Here is a 25,689-nt window from a genome sequence, read left to right as displayed (position 1 = left end):
CAGGACTAAGCCGGCCTTCTGAACCAGTTTGTTGAGTCTGTTGGTGTTGGCCACCCTCAGGCTACTACCCCAGAAGACCACCAGCATAGAAAATAAAGCTGGATACCAGAGACTCATAAAACATCTGCAGGACATTGAAGGACCGGAGCAGAAAATGAGTCTGGCTCTTCCTGCAGATAACTGCAGAGCTCCTGGTCCAGTCCAGTTTTCTGTCCAGGTAGTTATACTCCTGTACCATGGAAAGAGCAAAGGCAGGAGTGCTGGATCTCCTCAAGTCCACCATCAGTTCCTTTGCTTTCCTCATGTTGAGTTGCAGGTGGTTCAGCTCACACTAGTCCATAAAACTGTCCACCAGCCTCTGGTACTCTGATACATCCTCCCCCCGATGCACCCGTGAAGAAGTGATAATATAAATCTATGGTGGTGTGAAGTGCGCCTCTGTGTGTGTGTGTGCGTGCGTGCGTGCGTGTGTGTGTGTGTGTGTGTGTGTGGCAGTTTAGACAGATCAAAACTTACCGAGAACTCTAGTTGTCTCTCTTCTGGCTCCTGTCTCTGTACGTTCATGGAATGTGGACTTGGGGAAACTTGCACCTTTTTGTCAACATACATCTTTGCCTGAAGTTTGCTGCCTAGGTCGAATCTCTATTTGTTTGCCTCTGTTAGTGTTTCTTGATTGACTTTGTATGAACTCATGCCACCTCTAAATTTCAGTAAGAATTGTTCTTGTACATGCCCTTAAAGGGCAACATTCATCTTATTTGCTGTTGGATTTCAGCTGGAACAGGTTTTCTCTCACCATGAGTGGAGAGCGAGGGGGGCTGCAAGTAGAAAACATAAAGTGGCTGCATGCACAGTGATCACGGGACACTTTGAACAGGACTAGAAACAAATGGCTGACGCTCACATACCTACTGCTCTCAGCAAATCATGTAGTATAAAATCTAAATAAGCAGTAATTTCACAGGCAGATATTTGACGTGATATGTTGATATGATGATGTGATGGTGTTCTAATTTCATTCAGATTGTATCTAACACTTTTGAACATAATTTCCCCTCGATTCCAGTTTCCAAAACAAAAATGTAAACAATAAATTAAGAAATTGCTGAAAATTTGCCCTGGTTTAAACAATTGATTTATCATAATGGGGAAAGTTTCAGTTTTACTGTAATTGATCACTTCATCTACTGTTTTTCAGTGAGAATACTTAAAAAACATATTCACAAGGCCAGGTACCTCAAAATGATTCAGCTCCTGTGAGTTTGTTTTAAAAGGAACAGCAGTTGAGACAAGTAAACAATAAGTATGATTTACAGTCGCACCACAAGGACCCTCAAGCAAGACACAATGTCTTTTGTGTTGTGTTGTACTTTTAGATTCAAGACTGTTTAATCTGCAAACCTATTCTTTATGTATGTGTAATGCTGTCCGAGACTTGGCTGCAGGGCAACTCAAACCCTGCCAAGTGTTTTATTTTGATAGTTAAATAAAGATGTGGCATTAACATCTTAAACATTTCTCCTCTTGAGCCCGGGTCTGTGAAAGGTGACATTAAGTGTGATCAATTACAGGATGTGAAGTAGGTGAAAAACTACAACTTGCTGGAGTTGGCGGGTGTAGTCAGCTGAGAGCAGGTTTGTGCTGGATGTCATCTTGTATTTGGTTATATTTAAACTGTAAAATGAAATTTGGTAATGTAGCTCCATACTTTCCAAATGTCTGTCTGTGCTCACTGTCCTTTATGTTGTGTCATGCTGATCTACATTTGGACACACAGAGCTCCTGATTTAGCCAAATGAAGTGGGCATCCTCCAAACGCAGTCATTTCAGTGACAAATCAGAACCTATACTTCAAGTCAGAAGTTTTATTTATGAACTTATTGAAGTCATTCTTTTTTTTAATGCACCTTAGAAAAAAAAACAAAAACACAAAATGAAATGTGCAATAATTTTTTTCCCCTTTTTGATTTCCAATTGATGGTCACGTATTTGAATGTTGTTTGAGGTGAATGTAATTTGGAATTTTGGACTAAGAAAGGCTTGACAGACTTCCAAATTAATGAGGGCTTGGCATTTGCTCCTTTTGTCTCATATGAATGATTTTAATTTAATTTATAATTTAATTTAATTTCCAAGGTGTATATTCAGCAGGGTTAAAAGAAACAGAGCTGCTGAGGTGCCGCTTCACCAGATTTCTCACAGTTTGACTTCCCTTTTTTTGTACTTTGCTTCCAAGCACCCATTTTTCACAACTCACAAACTCATTTCCACTGGCTCTCTGTCCCTTCTTCCTAAGTTGTAAGATTTAGAAGTCTTTGCAGACATTTCAGTTTTAGGGGACCACTGGTTCCAGCGCTCACAGTCAGAAGAAAGAAAATGTCTTGGAGACTGGCATTTTCTTCTCTAAATCCCATGACATTTTTTCCAGTCCCTGAATGAGAGAATGAGCGCTTCTCAGAGAGGGGCCAACCAAATAAACCCCTCTTTGGGCCTAGAGCCACTAATCTGTAATTTAATTTCAGGCGGGTGTCTGGGCCATGAGGACACACAGCAAGGTCAAGGGCTACTGTACAGAGAGAGATCTGCGCAGTTGGGCAGAGCCTGGGGTTTGATCAACAGTCTCATCCAGCTTAGGAAGAGGACACAGTATGAGTATGTGTTCCTGTGCAAGAGTGTGAATGTGTGTGTGTGTGTGTATGTGTGTGTGTGTGTGGGTATGTTGGGGAGGTATTTCTGCACTACTTATATAAGTCAGACTTGATGCAAGGTAGCTATTTCGCATATGACAGCGACAAACAATCACAGGGAAAATCCATTATTCAAAACAAGTAAAATGTTTGGGATGACTGAGCATCTGCAAACAGAGAGGGATTAGCCCTAAAATAGGACTGCGTCTAACTGGGAACAATTCAACTTGTCAGTGTTGATCTGCATGTAAATGAAATATTTGTATTACTTTGACCATAATTCATGTTTTACTCATTATGTAGAATAGTCTGTTCGGCAGATAAATCAACTAATGGAAAACTGGAAGGATGAATTTGAGAAGCATGGCTTATCCTGTGGGTGAAGAAATGTCTGTAATAAACTCAACCTTGTTCCGCCTGAACGAGCACAAAGAGGTCCTGGGAACGGGGACCAATAATTACCAATGACCAGGCAGTTTCACCATGTCTCTTTAATGTAAATAGGCACTAGGTTATCTGACACAAATGGCTTTGGCATTCATACATGGACATATGGCATGGGGGACTTGCTCAAGTACCTAAAAAAAAAAAAAAAGCAATAAAACAACCTGTACAGGCCCTAGCCTGGGAGAGATAAAACATTCTACACCAGCAGTAGCAACTAGCTGAGATAGTCTGTGTTCATTAAAAACAATTTCGTACATATAAGGCTGTCAGGTCAGTGAGAAAATCAGGGTGTATCCCATGCACCATTTGCAGTTTGTTGGAGCTTAGCTGGCATTCAATTTCAATTCCTTCAAGTTACTGAATATAGGAGAGCGGCACACACTGACAGGTACAAGTTACTCCAACGACAGACGCTAATTAGCAAGTGCAGGAGTAATGGGAGAGCCAAGCTCTCTCTCTGGCAGAGAGACAGTGATGGCAATTGAGGCAGGGTCATCTCTTTAAGTGTCTCACTTCCTATTAGACAGGAGATCTCTGGCACATGCCCCATCACAGCCCATACAGACTGATGTCAGCGACAGAGAAAGGATCCTGTCACATCCTGTAGTTTTCAAACAGCTTCTCTTTTGCATAGAACACAACCCACTCAGCCGCATTCGCTCACTGCCGCGGCCCTCCATTGACAGAAAGGGAGGGGAGGCCAATAGAAAATAATGGCACATGATGTGTTTATGTGTTTTGATGGAAACTCGAGGGAAAGTCTTAGAAAGAAGATGATGGACTCATCTTCTGCTCAGCGAGGCTTTGACATTCTGTAGGGGACGCTGGAAATAGTCTCCAGGTTGATGGATAGGTGGAGTGGGATTACCCGCCAGACTCATCTCCTACCCGCCGTCTGGCCCCCGACTCCTGGAAAAAGACACAAAAGCAAAATACGTATAATGTCAGGCTGTTCACTGTGGGAGAGGTTATTAGCTTTGAAAAATAATGAAACACTGCAGGCTGGTCACATTAACCAGGCGCTAACACAATAACTAATGCAATCAGAATTAATCCCACTGATAAGATTTGGCCTCACATGCAAATTACTAATAATAATCTTTCATTGCTATTATTTGCAAAAGCGAGAAAGAAAAAAACTATTAATAAAAAAAATGCAGAAAACAAGCGAATTTGGATCATTAGATAAACAATTACACCTGGAGAAAGCTCATTGGATGTAACAACTTGAAGGATGTTGTATCCTTGGATGTGTGTTGACCCTTCAACTCTTTCTTCATCTACTCATCCTCTTCTGTGTATCACAAGAATCTTTCTGAACTTCTAATGCTTCTCCTCACTCGTAGCCCCTGTGGACCACCCCACCGCTAAGACAGCAAAAAAAAAAAAAAAAAACTGTTCTCCCTGCATCATTAAACAGTTTGAATTAACTTGGGTGGAATTTAATTATGTCACACATGAAGCTCTTCTACTTGAAGCTTTTAAAAGCAATATAGTTGGCTATATGCTTAGAGGTTCAGTTTTTAGATACATTATTCAAGGCAGTCAGCTATTTCTGCATACAACTGGACTCCTAAATGAAGACAGTGGGCTTGCCCATCAGGATGGATCTTTTAATTTCTGCTTCCTGGTGAGAGCTACAACATAAATACCCTGTGAGGAGCTAATAATCTCTGCCTTGTGGCAGTGGAAATGCTGCTCATGCTCTTTGTTCCACTCACACTTTAGCAGTTTTTCTGAACCTATCATGAATCTACTTTTGATTTAGATATACTGTAGCTTCAATAGCTTTGACTCTGCGCACTCAGTGAGCAGATGTACTCTCGTGTGTGAAGCACTCATTGTGTCTACCCTAATACTTCATCACAGGAAATACAAAAATAGTTCTGTTAGTGAGCTTCTCCTACCTCCTAATTGACGCTCATTATCATCCCTTTATTACATTTTACACGCGATAGGCTGGTGTGATGTAGATAAATCCTAAATGAAACCCTAAGGGTATTGCCAGCAGCTTCAAAGTGTCAAAGCGAAAACCAATACAGTCATAAAGTCTGTCATTCGAAATGATAGGAATCTTTGCAAATTGCAAAGCTCACTGCAAGAATATCTGTTTTATGGAGCAGCACTGTATTTGAAAATGCAGCCTGGCTTCCATTTGCTCCCTGTCAGAAGGTAATTCAACTTGCCAACTTAGCCATCACCAAAATGAACAAAACACAATTTTCACATGTGCATTTTCTCATCAGATTCACATCTACCCCTTTGTGCCCCTAGAGAGATCTAAGGACATGTCTCTAAAAGAGGAGTCACACAGAAATGAAAGACCTCTACCTTCACCCAAGCACCGGGGATGAACATCTACAGCAGAGTCAATTAAAATCTTACACAATAGCAGGAACAACCACCCTGAGAAGACTTTTTTTTTTCCCTGGGATTGTTAACACTCTATCAAAAAGTAAACTCCAACTTAAGTGTTCAACAGACAGCTTCTCTCCGTTTGAGAATCCAAAGCAGCCATGGCAGGGCTCCTCCACTCCAACACCTGACACGCAAGCTGATGGACAGATTCATTTAAAGCAGGTTCACGAGATTGCACACTAATTTATTCTGGCTATAGGAGATTGTTCATGTGAAAGATACAGCAGCACAGTGGATTCAATCTAATGAACCGTTGTAAATCCACACTGTGGCCCGTTTCTTTCCTAATTTACATTGAAATGTAAGTGCCATATCCCATTCTCTTTGTCGGTAACTTCCCCTTCTTTTGTTTTATTTATATATTTCCGGGGCAACACACCAACAAAAAAAGCAGTCCTGCTGCTTTTTGACACTGACAGAAACAACAACAAAAAAGTAACTATCAAACACAAACACCAGGCGTGGGACTATGAAAGTAAGTGTTTGGGAATAACCTTGGAGACGTATTCGGGATAATGAGAATGTAACTTAACCTTGGTGATACTTAAAGATCATTACCAGATGATCAAACATACCATGACAATTTAACTACGCAAAAATGGATAATTATGAAATACAATGCACACTTCTCAAAGAGGATATGCAGATCTGCTTTCATGGATACATTTACATTTTAACAAATAGCCCACAAGCCTCCAAGTGGAGGGCTGCAGTAGAAATAGGATCCCATGGGTCCTGTAGGACACAAATAGTGGAGTGTGGGAGATATTTAAATAGCAGTTAGTATCATCAGCGTGGGAAGAAATATAAGAGGCTATTATTATTAGGCTTAACCATGCGTGTAAATACACAGCCTTCAAGTAAACTGCGTGCTTTATGCCTCCAAATACACCACCCAATAAAGTTAAGCACTGCTTTGTTTCTTTCTTTCACTCCTGACCCCCCCCCCCCCCCCCCAGCCCAAAGAACATGTCAGTTAAAGTCAGCTATTCAAACATAACTAACATTAGAAATTATCATTCCCAATGTACAGCAGATAAATATATAAAAACACCATCACTGCTGCTTTTTAGTCTCAAATTAGGGCACCTGATTTGTATAATGTTGCTGTTGTAGCATCAGAGAAGCTTTTAAAGGCCTTTAATGGTGCTTATTTCCAGGTAATGTCTTCTAATGATGGCTCATTAAAGGAATAGTTTGACATTTTTAGAAATATGTTTTCTTGCCAGGAGTTAGATGAGAAGATTGACACCGCTCTCATGTTTGTATGATAAATATGAAGCCATCTAACCGAAAACAGAATCCTCCTACTAGAACTTTTAAAGTTAATTAAATAACACATTATATCATGTTTTATTAATCTGTACAAAAAACAAAGTTTAAATATAATGTGGTTTTATGGGGGATCATGCGCTGAACTATTTCTTGGTCAGGGAAGTGACTTGTGCCAGTGGCCTGGCCAGACCAATAGTCTCTCAGTTTAAAACCACAACTAGTCGTTTTATACTTAGTTTTTTGTAAAACAAGGCATAACTTATTACTGTGAGCTTTAGAGATGCTATTAGGTTGACTATTTTCCTCTTGGGCAGAGCGGAGGAGGATATAGCTGTTTCCAGTCTTTGTGCTAAGCTACGCTAACAAGCTGCTCGGAGAAAGAGGGCTATGAATCTTCTCACCTAATTCTTACCAGGAAATTAAATATTTTTTCAAAATGTCAAACTAGTCTTTTAAATGGTAACTTCAGTATTTCTGAGAAAGTTCACTAGGGTCACGTGTCTTTTTCCCAGCAGGATGGGGCAAACAGTTACTTAGCAGAAAACAGTTGTGCATGAAACAAATGAAAAGGGAGTCCTGTGCAGTGATAATTCACAATGATCACTATGAATGATGCAGTAATCCAGAAGCTCTTGCTACCGGCCTCTCCACTTTGTCCCAATAACAATAAGCCAGAGTGAGGTGTATGACAGGTCATTCTGTTACCACTCCACTGTTATTCCAAAGCAGCAGCATAAGCCACACTCCAACAATCTTTATCAGCTCTTTTTTTCTATGGCTGAGGTACCCCACCCTCGGCCTCACTCCAAAAGCAACCTGCAGCCCCCTGGTGTTAATTATAAGACTCCACCCCCCCGCCCTCAGAGCCTGGGTGGGACATGGAAATACATTAATCTTGATTCTTCACTTCAGTCTAAAGGATCGTTTGAAGAGACTCCTGCGGTAAGCCCCAAAGGCGAGGTGACTCAAGATAGAAGGAGGGGAAAAAGAGAGAGTCCCAGTTTATTCTGTGCTCACACAGGGATGCCAGTCACCTCAATAGGCGAGTCAATCATTTACCCTATACCACTTAAACTCTCTGTATGTTAATCTGGATGAATATTTAGAGTCACACAGGGTGACATGCCATGACAATCTTCCACCTGTGTTGTGATTTATTTGTTTGCTGATGTAGCGTGAAGGTGACTGTCACCTTATATACTGAACTGAACTGAGCAGAGCGGAAGGACTGTGATATGTTTATGTCAGTGATTTTACATTCAGCCCCATTTCATGGCACACTTTCGCTAATCATGTGTACACAGAGGTCAATCCCATAGTAACACGTTTTATAATGTATACATATACTATTTATCTTTTTGCTATTTTAATGATTTTTAATGTAAAATAACACCTTTTCATGATGTGTAAAAGTAGTTTGGTATCTATTTTATGGCAATAAGCATTTGCTGCCTGATGCACAATTACTGACACCCAACTCTGCACCTTGTTGCCAGTGTCACAGACTGCAAAATAGAGGGATAGAAACGACACAGACAAGCATGTAATTGCTTAAAAAAAACACTGCAGAATAGAGGCAGCAATGAAAAAGGCTTTAAGTGATAATAAGTAGCTGTCCTGAATACACAGGTCTTTTTAGATAATATTCAACCAGAGGAAATGAGGAAAATTATCATTTTAATTGACTGACTGACAGGTAAAATATTCACTAATGTGACACTAATCAGTTGCATGTGACACAATAAAACAATCACATCTGATGCTTTCGCGGTAACAAAAAACTTTTTTTCCCAAACATACTCAAGTCAGTGTTTTCAAGTACCTTTCAACAGCATCTTTTCTGTGCACTTGATTTTGAATGACTTACTCTGCACATTTGATCATGGTCCTCCTTATGTCATTAGTTACTGCTACTGCTACAATAAAAAAAAAAAAAAAAATTCTGTTAGTTAGCATGCAGAGACGTGCATGTTCTCCCTCTGTCTGAACATGTGGAACTTCACAGTAATGTGTGCACACTTCAGAAAGCTACACATAAAAGTCATCTCGCCATTCAATAAGCAACATGTTTAGCATATTCCCATCGCAGTGGGGGGACTGCTCAGTGTTTAGGTTTGTGCCATCTGTAAATTCTCTGGTGCTCAACATATTCTCTTTGATAGAACTCTTTTGTTACCAAAAGGCTGGAATCCATTTACAAACGCCAGCTCTTACTTGTGACAAGAATAATTTAGGTTTAAAGATCTGTATCCCAGGCATTGCTGGTTGCTGCAAATGGGATATGTCAAATGAGCAAAAGTTCAAGGACCTTGGGGTAGGCTATCACGTTGCCAAAAACAGAAAAGAGCTTTGGATGAATGGCCACAAAGCACTGTCTTCATTCATGTATGGTTCTCCAGACATGTTGGGTAGGTGGGGAAACTGAGGAGGAATATCAAGTGATGCTAATATGCTATGACAAAAGCCTTGGCCTAGTGACCAAACATAAAGCAAATCATGTCGTTACCATGGAGATCTCAACTGCCCACAACAACACTGCATACATCTGCTGCGGGGTCACAGGTGCTGCTGGGTGTGCTTGTATCTGCATGTACATTTAAGAGTTATCATGGAGACTACAGATCCAGTGCAGCCCTTTGCTTTTTACTTTATAGCTGTCATTGCTCCGTCCGAAGTCCATACTTTGGTGCATAGAGTCTTAATAAAAAACAGCCTCAGAGAATACACATTTGTGAGTGCATTAAGTGTCTATTTTGATTATCCTGATAATCACTTTCATTTGCTTGCTATGGAACTTTTAATGGAGCCATTTTTTTTAATCATCTATACATTGATGGCATAACCCAGCATCACAATGTCCCACTTGTCTGTAATCAGGCATGCGCTTCTGTTTGTGTGTGTTTTTCAACATCACCACATCGCTGCTCTTGTACACAGTCTCTCATCTGCATTATGAGTAATCTATGGTAGTTAATTGAGCCCAGAGGCAGTTGGTTTCAATGAAGGCTCCTGTGCTTTTCTGGCAAAAGCAGGAGAAAAGGAGCTCTCTGGAGAAGGCAGCTCTCTGTCGAGAGGCAAACAGAGCAGAACTCCTACCGTGTTCGTTAGTTGTCATTGATCAGTGATTCAGTCACTTTGCAACTCCTACCACAGCTCGCATATTACCAGTTTCACATCCTAAAAATTTATATAAAGGTAAGAAAGTGCAGCCAGCACAGCATTTTCCCTGTTATATTTTATTTTTCACTGCACTATTTTGATGTGGATGGATGTTTGCCAAGGTTTTCAACAGTATGCAGAGATTGCTACGCAGCACACTTGTCCATTCCACAGTTTTCTGATATCAATATGAGCTACTATATTCGGTTATTGGCTTCCCTCAGAGGCTATCATCGCCCCAGCCTATTCCATCACAGGTGATGTACTGTAGAATGAGACTGCAAGGTATAAAAATGCTGATAAATGGCTGAGACAAAAGTATAAATAATGCAGAGATCGGAGATAACTGGAATAGCGAGTCAAATGCCACTTCAAGACACCCCGCACCTCCCTGGAAAGAGTCCACTGCAAGTATCCTGTCTGACATCATCAGTGTCTGAAAGGCCTCACCTGCCACACACAGTAGAGAGGACCTGGATAAGCTCCCCTCTGTCTCTCCAAACCCCTCACTACCCCTCCCACCAACTAAAAAAAAAAAACAGAAAAAAAAAAAACAGATCATCTGAGAGCTCACGTCCCATCTCCTACACCTGGCTGCAGCAGGCTTTTAAAATCACTTAGACTAGTTTTCTCCTTTCAAACTTCACTCTATTTCACCCCCTTTTATCTCTTCCCCATCCTTTGAGAAATGACTCCCTATACACAGTCTGTACTTATAAAACCATGACAGAGTAAACCCTGAGATATTACTGCTAAAAAGTATAACAATGAGATATATTCTTAGCATGACAGTCCAGTTTAAGTGAATATATAGGGGTGAATTAAATTAATATTTCACAGCTCTGCCGAAGGAGCTGGGAAAGTGCCATTATGTAAAACTAATTGCACCTATAGGGCCTATCTTTTAAAAAAAAAAAAAAAGTCATCTGCGCTCTCATTGGAATTCATCGAAAGTCCTCAGGTAGATGACCGGGTGGTCCATGCTGCTCCTTATTTCACTGGGTCTTCTTTATTCCCTTCATGTCTGCCTTTGAATATTTATTCTCTTCTTATTTGCAGCCATCTCTGGCTAGGCCAAGGTTCTGCACAATACCATTCCTTATTGCCCCCTTTACATATAAAAAGAACCAAAAATGACTGAATCATTGTAAATTATGAACCCAGGTCTTACCATCCAGTGCAAAACCTCCTGTGGAAATTTGTAAGGTTTCTCTAGACAATGTTACTTCTAAGATATTCTGTTTTTGTGCCAGATGAGTCAGTTGTGTGATTAATGCATTTAACTCTAGTGCCCAAAGAACAATATACTGATATTCAGCTTTTTTTCAAGTGTTGCTGGAGCCAGCATTATTCAGACACTGTGGTTACGCAACAGTCAGTGAGGATCCTTCCACTGGCAAAAACAAAAAGGAAATTTCAAAAGAAAAAGCTAAAAACTGTGGAAAAAAACCCAGTGACTCACTCAGCTTTCAGAAGAATCACATTCGCTTATGGACTATTGTGGATTTTGACCCATATTTCTGACAGTTGTCTTGATGTTGACTTAACTCTGCTGGGGGCATGAAGAAGAGAAGGAAGGCTTGCTTAGAGAATTGTATTACTGGTAAAAGAACAGGGGGGAAAGACAACAGTGATTAACAGTCACCTTGAGGAAATTTCTTTGTGTATTACATGTGTCTATCGTATACGTTTCCAGAACCACTAGGTTGCCATAACGATCTGTTTGTAAAATTTGTAATAACACACAGTAAGTCTGAGCCCCTAACGACAGCAAAGCACACAAAGCAGTGTGCACAGTCTGCGAGATATTGAGCGTGCTGCAGATAGCCATTTACTATGTTATCTCTGATGGCTGCTAGTAATGAAACAATAAAAGTTGGAGTGGATAAACATAAGTCACGAATGAACACGTGTATCGATAGTGCAAAGGTTTATGAAAACAAAGTGCCCCCTGACTCTAAAACGACTTAATTAAATGCAGAGCCTTGCTTTATTAAATAAGATATGCTGCACTCTGCATAAATGCATTAATCGATAGCAAAACTGCCACACAAATATTAGAATAATTGATCCAGGATGATTCAGCAGCGGAGAGGTCTAGGGGCTAGGGGATATTACCTAGCAATAACAGTCTCGGTGAAGGTCAGTGGATACTACAGTAATGACAAATGTCCTCTCTTTGACTCCTACTGGCCAGACTTTATTTTGGCTAGTTACAGGAAATTACTTTCTGCACCTTCCCTCACCTTCTACTCACTCTGCGTGCTGTGGCTTTATGGCAATGACCAATCAGAGTATAATAAAAAACAAGCTGTAACTGTCCAACCTTGTAATAAAAAGTATTCACGCAACTGACACCAAACTGCTGGTTATGAAAGTAAGAGTTAGAGGCACATTGAAGCACAGCTATAGTATGGGTCCATACAGTATGCTAATGTGAGATAGTAGTGAAGTAAGTGTGACTCATAAACAGTGGTGTGACTGAGCCGTCGAGTCATTGAGTTTATTTTACTCTACCTCCTCCACAATAAATGTGTGTCCATACTGTACACACACACACACACACACACATGTGGATGCCAAATATACACATCATGTCAAATCCGTTCGGCTTTGAGTTGCTGCTAAGTCTTAGGAATATAAGGACTTCAAGTACAGGTTTCCCAGCTGAAAAAAGATGGAATGGTCTTGAACAGCAAGAAATATTCACCCCTCCAAAAAAAAAACAAAAAACAAAAAAAAAACGAAATTAAATTATTCAAATTCTGTCACACAATTCTGATCTGTCTTTTCTGACAAAAGACAGACCAGCTTCATTGTCCTGTTATCTCTCCAGCACCAGAGTGACAAAAAAAAAAATCAGTATGTGTCAAATCAAAATTGATGGAGTGCCGCTGAAATGTCTCCAAAAATATCAACATCCAGTATCAAAACATCTATGTCACAACAAAAAGGAAAAGATATTTTTCTCCTATGAACACAAAAATATCCTTTGCCCTAAAAACTTCTATGCTTTGTTGGTTATTCCTGGCCTGTGGAGGCCCATGTGCTGGGTTCATTGAGGGAGATGGAGCCTGGCCACACAGGCTGGCCATGGTTGAGTAAACATGGTGGCCACTCCTGGGAATGTCCCATTCCTCTGCCCAAGGGTCACAGGGTCCAACACTGCCAGCACCCCAGCCCCCATCACCGTGGGGAATGCCTGCCTAACTACCACTGTATTATTGCTGCTGTTCCAGGTCCAGGTCACCCTGCTACTGGAGCAGAGTCATTAAAAAAATAGGCAGCCATACAGTCAGCCGTCAGTCTGACAGTATAAGTGGGTTACTAGAAAAAAACACACACCATCTTTACACTCTGAGACACAGCTACCTACCAAACATTCAAACATAGTAAAGACAACACTTCTTTAGCAACTCGAGACTGAACAGGTACCGAGGAAAGGTCAGCATAAAAATGATGCCCTGCACCAGGTGATCATATTCAAATGACACATCATAACTGAGGGCCTACAAAGATATAAAATATAAATGGTATAAAAGTATAAACATCCTGCACTCTGAAGAACATGTGGAAGTCCTTTTCATGTGCACAATGGGAGAGAACATTCACAGAGTGGGATATAGTGAAACCAGGAGTCAGAGGAAGACATGAAAACACCTCTGGAGGGGCTATTCCAGATGATGTGCCCATAATATGTACAGGAAAAGCATCCTCCACCTGTGGTGCCATTTCCGGGCAGTTATAGTACCCATATGCAGAAATAAATACAATAACTCTCACATGCCGTCCCATCCAATGTTGGTGTGGGGACTGTAGCTGTCCATGGTGCTGAAAGTCTATTTACCACCTCCTTCCTCCCCAGATGAGGCTCTACAATACACAACATATACCTTCCTTTGTCTTTTTACTCTGAGAGATATTTCTTGTGACATAAGCACATAGTATTTGTAGTGTTAGATATCTTCATTTCAGTGCATAAAAACATGCAAATATTATGACAAGCTACTCCAGGGGACATTTTTATATTTCACTGTATTATTATAGACAGTTCATTTATGTATCGTGAATGGAATGTATTTTGTGATTTTGTGTATAATGTAACTTCATGCTCTGTTATCAAAGACTGGAAATAGCCGTGCAAACCACAGCAATCCACCTCTTAAGATCAACAGCCAAAATGAAGGTTGGGGGCCGTGGTTGTAGCTGCACGTTTGCTTTTCAGCAAAGAGGTAAAACTAAAACTTGGACCAATATCATGCCATAAAAAAGTTGCTAACGGTTTCAGTTTAACCAGTGCCAACAGGAAAAAAAAAAAGAAAAGCTGACTACTGTGCAAGTGTCTCTACAATGGTATCTGGGGTGTGTAGCTAGCCAGCATGATGGTGAGGGTGGCATATCCGATTGCAAAATTCACAGTGCATACTGGGTAGTGCAGGCGTGGTTAATGGGAACTTGCCTGTAAGCAAAGAATGTCTTTTTTCTCCTTTAGTTTTGCCTATAAATACATGTAATGTTCAAGATGGGCCACAAAAAAAAAGCAGTGACACATTGCTTAAATGTAGCAAAGTGATCCTATTAACCTTATTATGTAAGGCTTGTTGTAAACACCAAAATGGTCTGCTGCAGCTTCTCACAAGCTTAAGCTGGCAGGCTGAAAACTTCATGAGGATGACAGTGAATATGCATAGTTTCCGACAGAAGGAAAAAGAAAGACAGGCTGCGTGAGTCACACGTTAAATGTTTACAATTAATCAGGCTCTTACAGCGGATTTGAGCAGGCCAGGGAATTTATGTTTGCTTGCCCGATAAAATGAAATAGATTTATCATATCAGCCAGTGACCCTGTGATTCCCGAAATCAAAATGTCAGGACTTCTCATATTCCCGACTTTCTGCTGAATTAATGCAGCCTAGCCTCATCACAGCAGCACTTACCCATAGCCTCCAGAGACACTGAGTCCTCCAGAGCATTACTGCTGAGAATAACAGGCAATTGTGATAAGGAGGGAAAAAAAAGAGTGTGACACCTGAGCAACACATAAAAACACAGATATACTTAAAGACACATACATATATACGCATTGAAATCATACTCACCCTTATTCCCTTGGCCTTAACTTTTCAGTGGTGTCATGGCTGTAGACAAGAGAACAAACAAGAATGAATAGTCAGCATACAGCTCAAAATACTGTATCAATAAAAGATCTGTGAACAGCGCAACTGCTGTAAAGTGGTCATGTTGGCATCAGCTTTCAAGTCTATTGTCTCAGGGACCAAAGCATTATCACAGGCTTTGTAGTTGTTATCGCATCCCCTCCTCCTTCAGCATCCCTCCTCCTCCTCTGCTCCATCTCTGTGCGCCAACCTTGCCATGGCTAACAGGAAGCAGAGGGCACAGCGCTTTATTTAATTAGTCACAGCAGCTGAGTGCTCATGTGGAACCAAACAGGGGAGGCAGATTGGGGTAGTGAGATGGATAGGCACTCTCCCACCGGACCTTGGCTGTGCTGTCAGAGGAGCGTAGATTGCATGACAGAAGGGGAAGTGGGGGGGGGGGGGTGTAGGGGGTGGTGGATGGCAGGAGGATGTAAATGGCGCCTGTACAGAGGGATTCATCCCAGGAAAAAGATTGCCTTCTCTCCTAAAGAACCCCCGTCCTCTCACAAAAGCACTCTCACACTGTTACTTTTGTCTAATATGCAAACCAGCGAGCAGTGGGACTGGCCTGTTGTTGTGATGCACAGCACCGAGTGCTTTGACTGCTTTTATTAACTGTGACAACACTCATTATTCGAAATGATTTAGGAGCTGCTATTTTTCCTCTATCTCTTCTGACAACGATCAGGTGGCCTTTTCCTCACGGAGCAGCAGATAACCTCTGAGAGGTTGCAGAAGTTGCTCACTGTGCAGCACATTCTTGATGAGTTTCTTCCTAAACTCAAGGGAAGGGAGGGACAAAAAGGAGAGAAAAAAGTTTCTTGAACAATTGGAAATCTCCTTTTATTATATACAGTGACACTTTCTCATGATTAACATATGTAATATATAGATATTTCAAGAGAAAGCACAGGAAAAATCTACTTGTACATAATTACAGACTCTGATATAGTGTGAGACCTATATGATTTTTTAAATTAATAATAATTCCCATTATCATCAAACCATTGTTACCTGGCCTTCAACAACATAACAGCATCTCTCCGGGTTCACTCTTGGAGAAAACACAGTAGTAAACATGGAGCTTACTGCACGGTGCTGAACCAGCAAGGAACATGAGTGCAGCACTTAAATAATGTGAGCGCAACTACTAAGCAATGGTGTGCAGGGAGCTCTTTTAATTAGCGCTCTTGAAGTTATCCAGTGACCCACATCTAATAATGAAGGCAACATGAATGTTCTATTTACATATGTTTAGTCAGTAATGTGTGACCGCTGGGAGAGCCCAGTGGCTGAGTATGTGGCGCCAGCAAAGAGGGAGGGCATGTCAAGCAGAGCTGCCCGGGGCTGCTTTCTAGGGCCCTCTTATTACGAACTGTAGCAATGTGGAATGGTATGTAAGTGACCTGCAGGTCTGTCAAACTGGGTTATGTTATAGGAATACTGTATACAACTTTTTAATAAGCCTAGGTCGAGTAATGCCACATAGTCCAAGAATCCAGTTCTGGTCAGTTTTTTTTCAGTGGGCCGGTAAAACTCCATAACGTTTATGCTCTGTGGCTTAATGTGGGGCTTGTAAATTTATGCCAATACAGTAGATAAGAAAAACAAACTAGCTTAAAGGTTCCCTGTGGAGTTTTTTTGTAAACAAAAGTTCCACTTACACACACACACAGTGTTTCACACCAAACGATGTATCCTTGAGGTGTAACAGGCATGTTGTGCATTTCTTTACTAATAAAACACTAAAATATTTTAAATTGTGCATTGTTTACATCCATGTTTCTTTGATGGTAGTCTTTATTGCCTTTGTCAGCAAATTTTGACATTTGTTGCAGCGTTACTGACACCAAGTGCTGATCAGGGGAGTAACATGAATTAACAAAGTGCAGGATGTAAACTGCCAGCAAACAAACAAAACAGGCACCAGTTTATAAAACCAGTTCTCCATAACACTTCTAGTGGTCAAAAACACGACAGGGGTACCTTTAAGGTCAGATCATATTTAAAATGGATTACATTCCCCAAGGCAATAAAAATCATGTACTACCAAAGAACATACAGCTATACTTCATATTGAAATCTTTAAACTTCATTCATTTACTAAAGATGCTGCATTTTGTGTCCCATGAGAGACATAAGGTGAATATAATGTTGCTTGTGCATTAAGCTGTTGTATTTTCATTTGCAATGTGAATAACTCAATAGACAAGACAGAGGGGGGATTTAATAAGCACAGAGGTCACTTGGACTCAGGTACAGCTGTCCTTCTTTCTGTCTACCTGCTCATGAGTCACCTTTCCGCAGCCTTAGCTAGGTAGACTCTTAAAATCACACAGTATTTAGGTTGGTGAGCTACTGAGCTTTCAGTGGTGGACAGTGAAAGGGGGCTTCTCTCTGCTTCTATCTGCTTTAAAAGGCCTGAAATTCCCTAACCTTCCACCTTTGGGGGATCTTGCCTCAGTTAAGAAGGGTTAATAAGCCCGTTTTTCATATGGAGCTCCCTTTTCAGAGGGCGTGTCAAATTTCTTTCTGACAAGTCTTTGTCTATGAAAGAACTGGGTCACTGACTAACGCTCTCTTTCCGGGGTCTTGTTGCTAAGGCCTGACACCTCCGAGTGCAGGATTTAGGGAGACAGGGGCTAGTGCACACAAACTGAAGCCAACTTCTTACAGGAGGAGCTGCACTTGCGTGACTGCAGCCCCCCTCTAAACAGCACATCATGCTCAGATTACTGAACACTTTCAAGAGAGGAGGTGGGGCAGCGAGGGATGAAGGCAGGAAGAACTGTACACCCTGCACATCTCTGCAGGTGGATGTACATTAGTGCATAACTGTGCCCTTTCCTGTGTGTGGTGCATGTGCCCCTTTGCATGAGGTTGCATGTGTAGACCTGTGAGAGTGAGTGTGTTTTGCGTGTGAAAGGGTGGCTGTCGGCTTTAGTACCAGCAAATAAATCCAGAATTTGAGCTCCAGTGTTTGTTAAACATTATTTGCCTGTGCTGTAAAGGCAACAAAGGGATCCTACTCCATTGCAAATGAATGAGCCCAGGTCCCTAGTTATCACTGGTTATTGTTCCAATCAGGCTGGCTTTGAAAGGGAAGGCGCACTCTCCTTTGGACAGTTCATTAAGATAACACACAAACGTGGCTCCCCATCATCCTGGGTTTATTAAAGTGGGGCTCATTTCAGCTCCTTTGTCTCGTGCAGGAACCTCTGCCTTTGTCAGCGCAATTGGAGCCAGATGGCAAAACAAAGCTGCCTGTCTGAAGTGCTTACTGAGTGATCTCAGAAGGCAGAGCCATTAACTTGACTTCACCAGCTCGCTGCCCACAACGTCCACCTGGATCAACCAGGTGCATGGACGATGACGAGAGGGAGCGGGAGCAAAGGCGGCTGCAAGTTGCCGTCTTGTCACCGGAGTACAAGCATACTACAGTCTCCCGGTCCTAGTCTCCTTTGCCGAGCCTCTTTAGCTAAAGCTGAACTATTAAGTCTCACTAGCTGTGGGTTGGCTGACCCTGCCCCTGGCTGCACAGATCTCACTGAAACATTCACGAGAGAGGCATTAGAGAATAAAAGTCATTGTCCCCCCCCTCCTCCCCTCACTAAGAGACTCTCCTTCACCTCTCAGCTTATTAAAATCACATAGTATTAACTTTGCTGTTCACAGAAAGGCTAAATAATTCAATCAGACTAAAGAAGGAGTCAAATGAATAACTCTAATGACATTAACGCTTGAGGGAGAACTGCTCAGGACTGGGAGGGGTAGTCACTATGGCTGGGCAGGCAGAAGAAGCTTGCTCTGCTTGCAATTGGCGAAATTAATTCTGGACTCATAAGGTCATATTCATACTAAGCAAAATATCACATCACTCTCATCACGGCAAAATAAGCACACATAGAAGTATTTCGTCCTGGTTCACTAGCACTCTTGAAAAGCGCGAGATGAATACTGAGCAACACCCACGGCTTCTTTTAAATGAAGTTAGAGGAAATCCAAAATTTGTAACAGCCATTGATAGAACAGCTCAACTTTTTGGGAAAAATGCTCATTTGCTTTCCTGCAAAAAGGTAGATAAAAATATTGATGCCACTTTCACCTCTATATAGTAAATATAAAGCTATATAGTCGGTAGCATGTTAGCTTAGCTAGGCACAAAGACTGGAGGCAAAGGGGAAATGGCTAGCCAAGGTTCGGCTTGGTAAATAGGACCATCTGAGTGCAGGACATGGCCGTACTATTGTTGGAACTTGGAACTTGTGGAACTTGTTCCCATTAAATTTATAGACAAGATAGATTTTACAGTTACAGCTGCAGCTTTGGGGGAACGTATAATGTAAAACAGCTTGTTGGCATCACTAAATTAGTGCGTCCGTCTCCCTCTCTCTGCCTCAAACCCTTACAAACACACACACACACACAGTAGAAGAGTTATGCCACTGGGCTGCTGTGTTGAATGGATTCGGTGCCTGGAGCTGGTCTCATTTCTCACGTGCACTCATTCTTCACCAGTGTTCGCTCTCACTTCAGAAAACAAAGTTAACATTCAGTTACTCGTTCTGTTGGGTCCCTACCATGCTGCCACCTGGACTCCTTTTCAAACAAGGCAGACTAATCTGTGTGCGATTCTTATGTTAGATGATATTTTTGGCATTTAAACGCTATGCACAGTAAATAAATTAGCCTACAGGTTCGAAAAAATAGGATTCTAGATCAAGGCTCCAATAAGATTTAGCATGTATAAAGAGTGAATTGGCCTGTTTACAGGCGAAGTCTTGTTGGGCTGTTTGCTTGATACAGCACTAATTCTTTATTTCTGGTAGTCTCCAATGGATAAAATGTACTGATTCTGTGCCTGACAGTGTTTGCAGCCTTGCATGGATACACTGCTCAGAGTGCTGAATCCAAAACACAAATTTCAATATTTCAAAATCAGTTTTATCTAAAGGTGAATTTTCAAGTGCTGATGTTTCTTGACCAGAATTTACGATATGCAATGCTGGCTTAAACATACAGCGGGTCACTGATGCTTGACCAGGTGTGGATTGACTGACCTGTCTTTGACTCTTCTTCTTCCAGCTCCTTGGCCTCTTCAGCTGTGGGAAGACAGAGGAGCCATTATCAGTGGGAGCCACAGTACAAAGGCAGGCATACAGTGTAGTCACTTCATCACAAACCCATAGTGAGCTGATCCTTCACAGCTCAAAGGACAAGCTGTGATGAGAGAGCCTATATGACGACAAAGCTCTACACAATGGTATCCCCAAAACATCATATATAAACACACACACACACACACGCACATGCACACGTGCACACACACACACACACGCACACACACACAGAAACATACCCACCCCTTAACCTCCTATCCAGCCCTTTCACAAAGACAGTAATCACATTAGGCTTTAGCTGCTGGCTCTCTGAAAACCCACTGTCAACAGAGTTAGAGAGGCAACCCAGTGATGGCTGTCACACTTACAAACACATGTGGCACGCATGTGCACGTACGCACACACAAAGAGGCTAAAAATAGGCCTGTGACAGCGTATCCAAGTGGCTGATATTAATTCTGTGACACCGTTTTCACTGCAATTGGATTCGAGATCCAGTCTTTAGTGTCAGATACACAAGATTAAACTGATAATTGAGCAAAATTAAATGTCAAGGCAACGCAATTCATTTGTTTATATTCCTGTACATTTGCCTGATTTTCCTTGACTTTGACAGCAGCGACTACAATCCTCCAGGGAAATTAAGTAAAAATCCTTATTATTACAGCAGCAGAATGTGCTGAGTTTCCAGATTCAAAGAGCCTGCATATGCTTCTACCCACACCACATTCTTCAATATCTCCTCCTTTGTGTTAAGCTGTGGTTTGAAATCAGACTTTCTAAAAACACATTTTAAAATGGCAGGCTTTTCCTTGCCACAATCCCCAAGTGTGGGGAATTGTTGGGTCTTGGTAAATACTATTATAAAGAGTACGGTCTAGACCTGCCCTATATGAAAAGTGCCCTGAGATAACTTCTGTTATGATTCAGCTCCACATAAATAAAACTGACTGACTCACTGAGCGTATGATGCACTATATATGCTCATACATTATCACAACACATTATGATTAGTCAGCCTAAAATATGGCTTTGGTCATTTAGGTTAAGATTTTCTTTAATCTGCAGACTGGTACCCAGAGGACATTTTCTTGGGAACTTTTAATGAACGTCTCGAATACAGATTTGAGTTAACCTGTTAATAATGTGTACACTTTGAGAGTGAAATGTGTGAGTACGTTTACCTTCACTCCTTTATTCAACACCTCCATATCGACAAACAGTCCCACCGCTGTGGCAGCAGTGGAAATACCTTGGAGGAGGGGCAGGGCTTTGATAGGAGAGTGAAGCTCATTTAAAGGAACCTTAAACTCAGGGTGAAGACGAGGGCATCCACAGGCCAGGGAGTGAGAACTGCTTCCCTTGTACATTGAGAATGTTTCAATTTTATGCACCTATTGGCTGCATCCCAAATGTGTAGGGGGTAAGAGGGAGGCCAGTTATGGCTTAAGCGCAAAAGGTGGACAAACCACAAATAAGAAGAGAGAGTCAGGGGGACAGAAACAGCTAATCTCTGCAGCCAGAAGAGTGTTCCTGTTCCTCATCATCCTCCCTTCTGACTCTGTTTTCTTACGCTTTCAGCGGCGCAGCACTGATGCTCAATCTCTTCAAACACTGCTGTGACATCATGAGTGATTCAAATGTAAGCAAAAGCAAATGGCTCCAGTTAGTAAACCTATAGTGCTATAAATACACTGATTAGTGGGCCTAATTAATTCATTCTTGCACCCTAGAAACAGCAGAGCCTTCTTCCTTTTAAAACCGTTGTGCATATTGGGACATAAGTCTTAATGACTGCAGCGTTTGTGCTGCGTAGGTTTTAATTCATTTTCTCTCCCTTTGAATATCAACTATTGATGGCAAAAATGAAGCAATCTTGCTCATTAAAAACAAACAAACAAAAAAAAAACAACAACACAATGAACAGCTTTCTTCTGCCAATTTTCAGGGATCAGGGATTTTCCAAATGTCTGTTTTTTATGAGCAGTTTCTACATAGACTACTATTAATCCATGCATCTGTAATGCCATGGGTTTCATGTGCACACAGAGGCGATCAATCACAGCATTTGGCCATGGATAAACCTTGAGGGTTAAACCCTGTGAAACATGTGCACCACTTAAAAAAAACCCTCAGGGAATCACGGATTTCCTTACGACTTTCATCTGTCGCACAGGGGAAATCCGTCGCGTGTCACCTACACATGATCTCAAGAGTAGGTCTGATTAAATCATATGCTTATCTAAATGTAAAATGAGCTTTGGAGAAATGGAACAGTGGCACTGGATAGGTCATTGAGAGCATATATTAGATACATAGTCACAGCCATTATGTAAGGAACAGAGGAGGAGGACAGAGGAGAGGGATGAAAGTTAAAAAAATATATATATCAGAGAGACAGAGACACAACGCTGCCCCTGGAATGGAGCTTTCACTTGCAGCTGCAATTCCACAAGCTGCTCTGCTCTGTTACGATACACATTCGGATGCTCCACATACATTATGACAGGGAAGAAAAATGACTTACTCACTTCTCCACTTTTACTGACCCTTCCACCCTCACTACCCAGACACGGCAAAGAGAGAGTCAACTTCAATCTGGCCATATCCGGGAACACCATTAAAAGATAAGACAACCACAATTAGGTTGCATTTCCCTGCTTCTTGCCCTTCCCCTACCTCTGGATATGTGCATCACAATCCTATTTTAAGTCCCTCCACATCTGTATTCATATAGTATCATTCCATCAGGAGTATAAGAGTCTGCATAATATGTGAATAAGTAAGCGTTCCCGGGTCTTTGGATTCGTGCTTGGAAAACACCAAAGACTGCAGAAATATTGCTACAAGGGGGCAGAATAAGACTTAACATTTCAATAAGGCGGACAGTGGATGACCACATAATCAATCCCGCCTTTGGTATTAGAGTTGCAGGGGAAAAATGCAGGTCCTCATCTAACCCAGCTGAAGAAAAGGGCCCCATAACCCTGCGAGCCCTTTGCCCGTGGGAGGCACTGCATTATATTTCTATCTTTCCATTTCATTTGATTTCATATGTTCCACGGAGGTATTTACTCTTTCCTCTGAGTCTGTGTCACTTCCATATTTATTTTTAAACCTCTGGGCCCTGGTGCAGACACTGGCTGACCTTTATTTAAATGTCTCCTCCACTCTGAGCGGATCTCATTACAGCAGAGCTGGTGGCTTTGCACTATCTATCTCATTTCAAAACTTTTTCTCTTTGCACTTGCGGCGATCCTCAGCTATTCCGCAACGCTAATTACTGAACCCGAGTAATGATGTTCCTCTCTGCTGAAGATATGTGTCCCACCATCCGAGATCCTGCCTATACGCATTAAGCAGAACTCCCTCTGGATTCTCAAAGTTCCTTGAGCAGTTAACATCTCATCACTGCTTTCTGCTCTCTCTCTCGTTGCGCCTCCCACGTGATCTAGGCAACGTGTCGCAATTATGCATATCGTCTACTGGCCCACTATGTGAAGAGTATAAGGAGTCATTCTGCATTTTAATGAAGGCCCTGAGAAGGGTTGAAAGGGCCTGAGAGCATGATAGGTTAGCATTCATTATTCAGCAAGCCCTTGAACTGTGTACGCAGTAGGCCAGCACAGCCGAAGAAAAAACAGGAAAACATTTCATTACTCAGATTTTTTTTTTTTCGTTTTTTTTTTTGGGGGGGCATATAGCTCCAAAGTTACCACTGCTCTGAGATTCAAGTTTTCATATTGCTCATAATGAAGGCAAGACAGCCCAAAAACGTGCTTTTATCTAACCTTGGGGATTAAAAACAAATTTTCTTAAGACTCATCGTCAATGAATTGTACATCTTGTGTTGAATGTGCAGAGTCACCTCTCCCCCTTTTTTACTCCCTCTCTTCCATTCCCTCTACCTTCTCTTCTGGCCTCCTCGCAGCTCTCCTTGATCTTCCTGCGGCAGACAGCAGCCAGGGCAATGAGCAGCACCAGCAGACACACAGCCAGGCCAACAGTTACCCACAGAGCCACCGGGGGGAATGCGATGTTCTGACCTGAAGCAAAGGGCAGAGGGAGAGAGGGGGCAGAGAAGGGAGAGCCTCATTATTCACTCTTGCTGAGCTAAAATAAGAGCGCAACTGTCACCACTGTATCCATTACCATTATTTCACCATTTGACAATTTTGCTGTTAGAGTTCGTTGTCATAAAAATCCTGAATTATCCCGACTGCAGAACTACTAAAGCACAACATGATGACACTGATGATGATGATTGCCATCATCATCATCTCCGTCATCATTGTCAGCTTTGTCACAGCCACTCCATATTAGGCTTGACTTTCACAAACAGTGGAGCTGTCAGAGAAAACAGGAATGAGCGTGAAACTTTGCTTTATGTGAACTGAGAAAGATCTTCTCTACTAGTGTCCAATTAAGACACTTGAGTCTTTCAATTGAGTCCAGATGGCGCACATGACTGTGTTGTCGTTTCACTCAAACAGCATTGGCACAGCTTTAGGAAGATGTTGGCGCTAACTATCCCACCCCCTGCCTTCTGCTACGCATTGCTCAGATATTTAAAGGTCTGATGCATTCACTTTATCTCATTACTCTCCCATTATTATATCCCTGAAAGTGAATGAAATGTGTATATATATATATACACACACAATTACATATATATGCATATATTATGAAAAAAAAAATATATATATATATATACATATACATATATATATATACATAAAAATAAAACTGCAGTCATAACATATCTTTTATATAATGCTACACTAAAACCACCTTGGAGACAATTACCCATCAAAGTTACTGACACCATCTTGGCAAACTGCAAACTGATGAGCAGAAATAAAAACTGGTCAGCAGGACAAAAAAGATATCAGAGACACGAGCAAATTTCCCTGGGGTATTCAAACTGAACAGAGGGAGAAGAAAACAGCAGAGCAGAGCCACTAAATAGCTTGAGCCTGGCTGTTGCACAAACAGGCCTCCTTCAGAGAGTGCCCGCTCTGGGCAGATAGGAAGAAAAAAAAAAAAAACGGACTGAAAAATGACTGGCACTGGAAAGAGGAAATGATGAAGCATCTGTAAGGACTTGGCATCAGCTATGACGACAGGCAGACAGGCTATGATACAGCCCAGCCAAGATGGAGGGCAAATAGAGGCATCCTTTTGGAGGTGATCAATTCTCAGATGAAAATCCAGTCTGTCTGATGCTGAGAAACAAATGTACCTGATTGTTCCACAAAACAGACTTAATGAACGGCCACAGAGACCCATGGACGGGATGAGGATGAGAGATACGTACTCTCCAATTATAGAAAAGGGTCATTAACAAAAAAAAAAACAACAACTATTAACTCTTGTTTTAGCAGTACAGCTCTAGGGATGTGATCATCAGTCAGTCAGTCCACT

The 25,689-nt window shown here is 41.6% G+C and overlaps 1 protein-coding gene across 5 annotated transcripts in view; it reads right to left on the bottom strand.

Moving 5' to 3' along the window:
* Window positions 1-3,172: 3,172 nt before the first annotated feature.
* cd276 (CD276 molecule) overlaps window positions 3,173-25,689 on the bottom strand; it is a 61,811-nt gene continuing 39,294 nt past the window's right edge. For 2 of the 5 annotated variants that reach the window (XM_041041749.1, XM_041041728.1), the window contains exons 5-8: window positions 24,174-24,311; window positions 20,206-20,247; window positions 15,086-15,124; window positions 3,173-4,043 (exon numbers count right to left, since the gene is read on the bottom strand). In XM_041041749.1, coding sequence (XP_040897683.1) covers window positions 15,102-15,124; window positions 20,206-20,247; window positions 24,174-24,311 — 203 coding nt within the window. In that variant the 3' untranslated portion in view covers window positions 3,173-4,043; window positions 15,086-15,101. Of the gene's footprint in view, window positions 4,044-8,694; window positions 8,744-14,923; window positions 14,962-15,085; window positions 15,125-20,205; window positions 20,248-24,173; window positions 24,312-25,689 lie in introns of all 5 variants that reach the window. The other 3 variants (XR_005894278.1, XR_005894277.1, XR_005894279.1) reach the window with 3 other exon arrangements.

This window comes from Toxotes jaculatrix, chromosome 1 (assembly GCF_017976425.1).
Source record: "Toxotes jaculatrix isolate fToxJac2 chromosome 1, fToxJac2.pri, whole genome shotgun sequence".
Classification (NCBI taxonomy): Eukaryota; Metazoa; Chordata; class Actinopteri; family Toxotidae; genus Toxotes; species Toxotes jaculatrix.
The sequence above is the reverse complement of the archived record's forward strand: the minus strand, read 5'-3'. Positions and strand labels throughout refer to the sequence as shown.